Genomic DNA, 10597 nt, shown 5'->3' on the forward strand with positions numbered 1-10597 from the left:
AATTGCTATGGAAACCATGTTCATATGCACCTTTTAGAGAGTTTGCTTTAAAACAGGGGAGGGGGAAGATGAAACAAAGAATGTTCCTTGGAAGAATAAACTGTTTAGTACCCAGCATGCATAAGCAGGTTCAGTGGTGCAAAAATGCTCTGCCTATATAATGATAGCAACTCTTATATTTTTAAGGCACTAATAATGTCTAATATTGTATTAGAGAACTATATTTATGCTGGTGGATAAGAATACCTGGTGTCTTTTCCCAAGCACACATATACACAGAGACACCACACACTAGTACACACAAGTTTTTCAGCTTCCACCAGATCTTTGCAGTCTGTATTCTTAAGCCCTTCAAAGGCCTCTTGAACATGAAGCTTGGGCTGCTGAAACTCAGCCTTCTCTGTCTCTCGTTGAATGAATGTTGACATTGAGTGTTTTATCCTTTCATGTGTGAGCTGAATTTTCCAATTACAGATTTTATAAATAGTAGTGTTAATTTTTTTCGAGATGTCTATAAGAAATGAGTGATAGTATTAATAAAATTTAAATTTTGGAGGTTCTGTCTTCCTCTTTCCTTGCCTATGTATTTTCCTGATCATTGATGTGGGATTGTGCTGTGAAAATAATAGAGTAAGCACCACCCTGTACAAAAAGGAATTTACAAGTATACACATCCTGTTGACACCCTTATGTTATTCTGTTCAGCATTCTTATATGTCATTCCACATATGTGTGAATTAGTAATTGTTTCCCCTATGTCTTTGTATTGTCTATGCTGTATTGCACTGGGAGCCACATCATCTTCTTCTTTTGAGCAGAAACAGATCCTCAAACTGATTTCCCTGTCTTTTTCAATTTTTAAAGATTTATTTTTATTTTTATGCGTGTAGGTGAAAAGTCTGCATGTATGTCTCTGCACCACATGTATGCAATCCATCTGGAGGCCAGGAGATGGTGTTGGATCTTCTGGAACTGGAGTTACTGATGGGTGCCTGGAATTGAACCTGGGTCCTCTGCAAGGGCAAGAAATGCTACTAATAGTTGATTATGTCTTAAGGTTTGTATTTTATTTTTATTTTTAAGTGTGGGGGGGGCAGGGAGCATGTGCATGAGGACAGAAGAGGGCATTAAGTCTCCTGGTAATGGAGCTAGAGTTGCGAGCAGCCCATTGCGGGTGCTAGAAACTTCACTTGAACTGTCTGCAAGAGCAGTGTGTACTCATAACCACTGGACCATCTCTCCAACCTTCTTTGTTTTCATATTCAGGTCTACGGGAACTTTGAAGACAGCACTCTTCTTCTGAAAATTGGTGCTCATTCTATAGTCATCTGGAAACCATTTCTCTTTCCAATAGGTATGTAACAACTACCAGAATTCTGGCCCCTCCTTGTCCCACCTGTGGTCTTAGCAGACACCATTTGAAAAACAAGCAGCCACCCTCCCCACAAACCCCTAGGCTGTGTTTCATTCATTTTTTCCTCTCCCTACTCCTTGCAACCACACCAGACAAGTGTCTCTACTGGGTAAATATATATTCATTTGTTAGACATGTGTCTTTGTAGCACTGAATGTCTCTAGTACCTTGTTCACCAGTCATGAAATAACAAACTTCTAGAAATGGGGGACCCATGTGACTATAAAAGGGTACTATTATTTTTTGTAATATGTTCATTACCATTTCTAGTATATTGCCAAGTAGATAAGGGGTACACAGATTTTCATTCCCACATTCTTTCCCACAAGTAGTTCTCAATCAAAAATTAGCTCAAGGCAGTTTTCAAATTAAAAAAGGAAGCCGATGATTATTGGAGCAGGAAATAAAGCACAGCCACAAAAGACAGACATTTAAGCTAATTTAATATTTTCTAAGATTACCATGTAATTCCTGCATAACCATTAAACACTATTACACAGTTAAATAGGTAAGTACTGTCATACTAAGACAACGGGTTCTAAGAAGCAAGAAGCAGCGATGGTTTAGGCAAGGGCAGCAGCAACGGCAGATCTTATACGCGTTTTGATGGAATTTCTAGATGTTCAATTGTCGGAGCTTCTTCTGTAGTAGTCTTTTCTTCAAAAATTTGAATTAAGAAGTGGTTGGTTTTCGTCGTCCTCTACTTCAGACTGTAGCTCCTCCGATATCAGTTGTCTGGCCAATTTGATGTTCAGTCCTTCGTTGTAATGTAACTTTCTTTTCAGTTCAAATTGTCTTTGCCTTTCTTGCTTGTCCAGGAAGAATTTGCTCGTATGTGCACCGCTGCTTTCTTGCTCCTCACCCTGATATCTGCCTCCAAAGGTGTCAGTGGCTGCAAGTTTCTTCGCTAAGGTGTCAGGGGTTACAGCTTCCTTTCCTTGAACTTCAGTCATGGTGTCTTCTCCATCATTTGGCACACTGGCATAGGGATTGCTGGGCTCGTTCATCTTCATTAAGTCGTAGTCTTTGTAGGATGGATAATGAGTTGCTAGTATGTTGGATTCGTCCCACTTCTGTGATTTCTTACGCTGCAGCTCCTGGGTGCCAGGTCTTCCGGATGGCTGGGTGGAATCCTCCACTGAAGATGTTGAACTTTTATTTTTGAGTATTCCCTTGATGGGCCGATGTGAAGTGGTGGAGGATGCCATGACTGGGAAGCTGGGGGCCAAGGTAGAGTTGGGCCAACGCAGCCACTTGTCCGCACTCCGGACTCAAGCAGGAGCTAGATCTGTCTGGCGGACTGGCGCTCAGCACTCCAGTGGCAGCGCCAGGGCTGGGTAGGTCACAAAGGACGGAGTGAGATAAGTCATAATGTACCCATCTTCGTCACTGCGGCAGCTGCGGCTTAGCGGGCCTCTCTGGTGGCCATCTTGGATTTTGTTTTCTTATTAATTAATATAATATAAAAACACCCCTTTGTGGTATATGAAAGAGAATCACTATTTTGGGACTTCTCTACACACTGTGCACAGGGAAGCTATGTGAAACATCTTTCTTACTATCTAACATTTAAAACTCACTACTTTGATTGCAAAGATGGGAGACCTTAACTAGATGAAAAATTTCCCCTCTCCCTTATGCCCTTTCATATGTCCCTCTACACACACACACACACACACACACACACACACACACGTATATGTATACACACACACCCCGACCCTCCTGTCCTTCTTTATGTCTCAGAGAATAGCCACACCCACAGCTGCTTAGCCCAGTCAGGATCCTGGGTGCAACTCTAAGACTAGATGAGATGACTCACTCTTCAATCCAGTCCTCTGGTGCTGGCCTTAAGGAACTCATTCAGTCTCTTCTACTGCCACCCTGTTTTAAGTCACTACCACATCTTGGGGTGATTCATCTCAGCCTTTGAATTAGATCCTGGATAGACCTCCCTGCTCCTTCCCAATCGCTGGTTCACTCTCTAGGCACAGAAATCTTGAAATCCTTTCACCCCATTCAATCACTTGTGTAATGTCCTTAAAATCAAGACCTGATCCCAGAAAAAAAGTGGCAAGCATGTTCATGCGTCCATATAGAGAAGTATTTCTTAACTTGTGGGTTTGTGACCCTTTTGGCATCAAGGAATCCTTTCACACGGGTCACCTAAGACCCATTAGAAAACACAGATATTTATGTTATGATTGATGAAAGAAGCAAAGTTACAGTTATGAAGTAACAACGAAAATAATTTTATGTTTGGGGGTCACCACAACATGAGGAATTGTATTAAAGGGTCGCGGCAGTAGGAAAGTTGAGAGCCACTACTCTAGAGCCTTTTCCCAGCAAATTCAAGCCACTAAATGCCAAGCTTTTGAGTTAGCCTTTCAATTCTAAAAGCATTCATAACATTTTCTGTTCAAAAGCACTTGTAAAATCCCCAGAAGCCTTAAATATGCCTTCAGAAATTGCTCTAAACATTATCCTAGAGCCAAAAACTGTCTCTCAAAGCAGACAATCCTCCCTGTGCATTTATGCCACCTCTATTCTCCTTGGCAACACTTGAAGTCATTTAAAATTATATTGTTTGTGTACAATAGATAGCAAATACCAAGAAGAGAGAGTATAACAAAGACCCACTCCTTGAACCCGCTTTAATCAGGCTTCCCTGACCCCTCAATGTGCAGACCCAACCATCAACTTCCCCACCTGTTGTTACAGAATCCAGTTTGAACTTGAATCCTATTGTTAATTTAGTGAAACCCCTATTTGGTTCTGATACCCTTTGATGTGTAACCAAACTCCTCATGTTGAATGTACTAGACAACTGGTCAGCCTGACCTACTTTAAGGAAGAATCCTGGAAGTTCAGTCTATCAAGAGTACCCTTACTTCTGCTGCTTCTTGTTAATTTCCCCCTTTGCAGTTATGGTGCCAGTAACTTGGACAGGATAAGATGTAGCATTAGAAAGCTGAACCTCTTGCCCTGAACTACATGAAGCCTCTACTTTCCTGTATAGCCATACTCGCCATACTGATTTTTTTTATTATTATGATTTTATTAAAAATTTCTGCCTCATCATTGCCTCCTCCCCGCCTCCCATTTCCCTCCCCCTCCCGCCACACCCCTTTCCCTCCCTCTTCAGTCCGAAGAGCAGTAAGAGTTCCCTGCCCTGTGGGAAGTCCACGGTCCTCCCCTCTCCATCCAGGTCTAAGAAGGTGAGCATCCAAACAGACTAGGCCCCTCCAAAACCAGTACATGCAGTAGCATCAAAACCCAGTGCTGTTGTCCTTAGCTTCTCAGCAGCCCTCATTGTCTGCCATGTTCAAGGAGTCCGGTTTTATCCCATGCTTTTTCAGTCTCAGTACAGCTGGGCTTGGTGAGCTCCCATTAGATCAGCCCAAGCATCTCAGTGGGTGGGTGCACCCCTCGCGGTCCTGACTTCCTTGCTCACGTTCCCCCTCCTTCTGCTCCTCATTTGGACCTTGGGAGCTCAGTCCAGTGCTCCAATATGGGGCCCTGACTCTGTCTCCATCCATCGCCAGATGAAGGTTCTATGGTGATATGCAAGATATTCATCAGTATGGCTATAGGATTGGGCCATTTCAGGCTCCCTCTCCTCAGCTGCCCAAGGAACTAGATGGGGATATCTCCCTGGACACCTTGGAACCCCTCTAGAGTCAAGTCTCTTGCCAACCCTAAAATGGCTCCCTTAATTAAGATATATACTTTCCTGCTCCCATGTCCACCCTTCCTTTATCCCAACCATCCCATTCCCCCAAGCTCTCCCCATCCTCCCCTTCACACTTTTCTCTCCCCATCTCCCCTTAGCCCCATCCCACCCCACCCCCAAGTTCCAAATTTTTGCTCGGCAAGCTTGTCTAATTCCAATATCCAGAAGGATAACTATATGTTTTTCTTTGGGTTCACCTTCTTATTTAGTTTCTCTAGGATCACGAATTATAGGCTCAATGTCCTTTATTTATGCCTAGAAACCAATTATGAGTGAGTACATCCCATGATCATCATTTTGGGTCTGGGTTACCTCACTCAGGATAGCGTTTTCTATTTCCATCCATTTGCATGGAAAATTCAAGATGTCACTACTCTTGGGAATATATCCAAGAGATGCCCTATCATATTACAAAAGCATTTGTTCAACTATGTTCATAGCAGCATTATTTGTAATAGCCAGAACCTGGAAACAACCTAGATGTCCTTCAATGGAAGAATGGATGAAGAAAATGTGGAAAATATACATATTAGAGTACTACTCAGCGGTAAAAAACAATGGCATCTCTCCATACTGATTAATGAACCCATAGGCAAGTCTAAATCCTGAGCTCTGGGTAATAGTCTGCTAACCAGATACATTCTGTTTGTTACGGTTTTGGGTAAGCATGTGATTTAAAGGTGGGGTAGTGTCTTGGTCTTTTTTTTTAAGGTGCCTATGGTTGTTTGATGTTACTGGATCTTAATGACACAGACTGGGAAAGGTATAGAGAACAAAAGGTTTTATTTATGGTTCTGACGGCTGAGATGTTCAAAATTGAGCAGCTCTATCTGGCGATGCTCTTCTGTAGAACAGAATTCCTTTCCGAAAAGTATTAAATGTTATGTGTATGAGTGTTTTGTTTACATGTACATCTATGCAACATGTGTCCCTGGTATCCAAGAAGGCCAGAAAGAGAGCATCAGATCCCCTGGAACTGGAGTTACAGACAGTTGTGAACTGCCATGTGGGTACTGGAAATTGAACCCATGGCCTCTGAAAGTGCAGCAAGTACACTTAACTGTTGAGCCATCTCTCCAGCCCCATTTTACTGGTAGCTTTTGAAGTCTTTCCTTCCTTTCTGTTTCATCCTACTTCTCCGATAAGACTCTCCTATTCAGTTCCCTAAGTCCCTGATAACTATGTGTTTTCTCAAATCTGACTAGTTTATTTCTTAGTGGCATGATTTTGCTAAGATAATTTGTAACTTTAGTTGTCTCTTTGAGGAATTTGAGATCTCCCCCACTAGCTTCTGTAAGGCCTCTCCCTTCCCATCATCTCTGATCCTCTTTATTCCTGTCACCACATTCATTCAGTATTTCAGCTCCCTTGAATCCTTTGAGATATCCCATTTCAAACATCTGCCTCTTTCAACTTTGACCATCCTGCATTGTTTGTTGTGCCAGAAACAACAAGCTGAAGGCATAGGGAAATGGCATTAAAGATTTTACCAGACCAGAATTGATATAAAAATTCAAATAAAATACATATGCAGTGATAAAGACAGAGAAACAGCAGGGAAATTCTCAGAGTGATAATCTGAGCCCTGCGAGTGAATGTGGTCCTGTTGTGATGGTTTGGCAAAGTTGCTTAGTATTAGCCTATAAACCATTTGTATAGGGTCTTATCTATAAGATAATAAGTGGCATGGTATGACCTAAAGATACTGTTTCATGATGTATTTATACACTCACTGTGGCTGTGGTGACAAAGTACATGTGCTCTGCAAAAGACTGTGCCTGTCAACATTTAATCATGGATGGAGAAAGGGCTTACTGAGGCTCTACCCATCTCTGGAGGATAATTGACAGTAAATGGCCCTGGTCTGAAGGGGTGTCACTTTCTAAAGTAACATCACCACTGAAAAAGGCCCAATGCTCCAGGAAATAACCTCTAACGTATATTCATACATGCAGCCTAATTTAAATTCAGCAGAGATTATACACACACACACACACACACACACACACACACACACACACGACACATACACAAGAGAGAGAGAGAGAGAATTGTTGGGAAGCAAGTTTGGTGGTGGAAGAAGGGAGGGTGAAGCAGGATGTATGAGGCAAGATAATTAGGGATAAGAAAGATAGAATTTCTTTATATCCATGTATGAAACTTTCAAAGAAGAAAAAAATAAATATTTAAGACATTTTTTTATTTCAAAAAGAAGTTAAGATGGTATAAAAGGAAGTTAAAATGGTTCTTTAGTAATTTTCTATATGGATACGACAAAATAAGTTCATAGATATCTGAATAAGTTCATAGATATTTGGGGTTAAATAAAATAAATCAGCTTTAAAAAGAAGTGGATATGTCACTATCTTGTTAAGTAGTGATATTTACAGTTTTGTTGTCCTTCCTAAAACTGTCCATTTGAGTATAGGCTCCAGGGATCATTGGGATGTCTATTTTAATACATGTGCTAAGCACCACAAGTCACTGGGTATGGCTCCAGATATTTAGGGTCTGATTGTTAAAGTATGGACATACTTACTTTTGCTTTGGGCTCTTTTGTCTCTATACTTTCCCCTTGAGGGATCAACAAGGTCATATCACTAAACAGGGATGAGGGCATTCTTTTTGTTCTTGTGGAACTGCTTCAGGGTGGAGAAGGGGTGCTATGGGACTCTGGTTGGTGTTGCTGACGAAAGGAATATTTCTGATAATCAGTTCTATAGCTGCAGTTTCTACTGACCATACAAGTTGTTTGAAAACAAACCAGCCCAAAGCTGCCCATTCCAGGAACGGAAGTTTTACTAGTACTCTAAAGTCAAGTAATGTGAGGCATTTCTGAGATTTAGTTTTTATTGTACTTAAAGAGAAAGTGTTCTACTTTCTGTTGCTGTGACAAAATATCCAGAAAACAAGCAGCTTGAGTGGGGTGATGTGTTTATTTAGCTTACATTTCCAGGTTACAATCTACCTACCACAGGAGACAAACCACAGTGGTGAGAACTAGAAATAACTAGTCACATAATTCCACAATTAAGACCAGAGACAAACAAGCATGTACCAGTCTGCTTGCCTACTGCTTCTCCTCTTGTATATAGTTTCTACATCCCATGCATAGAGAATGTTGTCACTCACACTTGACTGGGTCTTCCCACATCAATTAACAAGACAATGTCCTGTGGACACACAGTTTATATAGAAAATCCCCCAGTTAAGCCTCTCATCTGAGATAATTTTAGGTTGGGCAAAGCTGACAGTTAAAAGTTGTCCATTACAGAGGGTGTGAAAGCATGAATGCTTTGCTTTTTTACAAAAAGATTTCTTTATTATTTTTAATATTATGTGTGCACTATCATGCAAGTGAGTGCAAGTACTCTGGGAAACCAGGCACATTGGATACTCAGGGATTGGAATTACAGGTGGTTGGGAGCCACCTCATTTGGGTTAGGGAGCCAAACTCAGGTCCTTAGGGAGAGTAGTATATGCACTTACGTGCTAAGACACCTTTTCAGCCTTAAGAATGTTTTCTTTAGAAAGAGAGTTACGTTGTGGTAAATATTAGAAGACAAGAAATCTGGCTACTTCACTTCACTCATGGCAGTGACCAACATACAGCAGTCCTATCATTGCTTAGTTAGAATTAGATATAATTTGTTCCCATATAGAAAATGGTAGTTTGGTCCCTTAACGTTTACTCAGGTGGTTGGTGCAGGAATTCAAACATCAGTGATCTTTAGGCTTCTGTAGTTGGCCAGGATAAGGAGGGTCCCCGTGGATTTTAATCCATCTGGTCAAACACGGAAAAGCATCCATCTAAACAAAAAGGTTGGACAATAGAAGAACAACACTATAAGGAATCTGACAGGCCAGGCTTCTAAAGAACAAAGATAAAAGGGGATCGGATCACCCAACTACAGATAAAACTATTTATATCTATATTTCATATATCTATATTTATATTTATTTAATTCTAGTTTTCTCTCTATTGGCAAATGGTTACCTTTTTTGTTATCTAAAGGCGAAAAGAAATTAATAACATGAGCATGGTGTCACACACATGACAAAGTACTTGGAAGAGAGAGATGAGTGGATCTCTCTGAGTTTGAGGCCATCCCAGTCTACGTAGTGAGTTCTAGGTGAGCTAAGACTATATAGTGAGACTCTGTCAAAGGAAGGAGGGAAGGGAAAGGAAGGAAGGGAACTTAATCAATAAATCACATTTCTGATATTCCTTACCATAAGGTTGACAAAAATACAAAGTATAACCACCTTTGTCACCCTGTTCATTGTATGGTTCCTGTCCTGAGATATCAGCTTTGTTGTACCCCATAAAAGGAGAGATTGTTTACATAAGATGATATTTAGATACATATCAATGGTCCATTTCTTTCTGTATGATAGAAGGAGAAGGCCATCTTTTTGATCAAGGACCTGGGCACATGCACACTTACTTTTTGGATGAGCTGCAACCCGATGAGCTAACAACCTCCTTCTAGTCCATATTTTTAACTGAAGAAAAGGTGACAAAGTAGAACTTTGGGTACTAGGTAGAGGCATTAACCAGGTCTTTTATTGCTAAAGAGAAGGCTTGAGGAAAAAATCTCAATTATCATCATCAAACCTCCAAAAACTTAAAAATGTTGTTATTGTTTTTATGATGAGATAGAGGAAATATGGTGGGAAAGTCACAGATATTTAGATCAAAGAATTGCCCAGAAGTGAGATTGTATTAGCCACAGCAAGGACAAGCAGAAAATGGGGTTGATTCCTGTGCTTGCTGGTTTTGTTACCTTGAAAGAAACCTAGATATATATGAGAAGGGGGATTCTCAAATGAGTTTCTTCATCAGGTTATCTTGTGGGTATGTTTGTTAGGTAGATTCTTAATGATTGATGTGGGAGGGCACAACTCAAGGTATGCAGTGACATTCCTGGAAAGCTGACACTGGTTTGTATGAGAAAGCAGGCTGAGAAGGAACAAGCAAGAATCATGGCTTTTACATCAGTTCCTGCACTGAGATTCCTGCCTCGAGCTCTTGCCTCAATTTCCATGAATAACAGACTGTGACAAGGATGTGTAAGCCAAATAAACCCAAATTGGTTTTGGTAGCAGTGTTTATCACAGCTATAGTAAATTAATAATAACAGAAGAATACTAGTATAAAGACGACTAGTAAGCTGCTAACAGAATGACACCACAGCATTAATGTTTCTGTTTACATCACAAGTGGAAAGAGTATACTAAGATAAGTGATGATAGCTATCTAGGAAGAGTTCAAGGAGTCTCTCTGAAGGTAGAGCTGTAAGGTGAATTCTCTAAACTAGATTGGGTCCTACAGGATTTACAGGGACTAAGAGAAGATAGCTTAGAAAATTCTATCATAGAGCCTTCCAGCTCCAAGTGCCAATAGATTACTGCAGCCACAGCCCTCACCAGAGAAGGTGACTTTTACA

At 40.8% G+C, this 10597-nt stretch overlaps 1 protein-coding gene across 1 annotated transcript; it reads right to left on the reverse strand.

The window, feature by feature from the left end:
• Positions 1 to 2073: 2073 nt before the first annotated feature.
• Ppp1r2c (PPP1R2C family member C) lies at positions 2074 to 2622 on the reverse strand. The gene has a single exon (XM_038315681.1). It carries the CDS (start codon positions 2620 to 2622, stop codon positions 2074 to 2076), a length of 549 nt encoding a protein of 182 aa, XP_038171609.1.
• Between the last annotated feature and the right edge of the window lie 7975 nt (positions 2623 to 10597).

The sequence above is a fragment of the Arvicola amphibius genome, chromosome X (genome assembly GCF_903992535.2).
Source record: "Arvicola amphibius chromosome X, mArvAmp1.2, whole genome shotgun sequence".
In the NCBI taxonomy this organism is placed as follows: Eukaryota; Metazoa; Chordata; class Mammalia; order Rodentia; family Cricetidae; genus Arvicola; species Arvicola amphibius.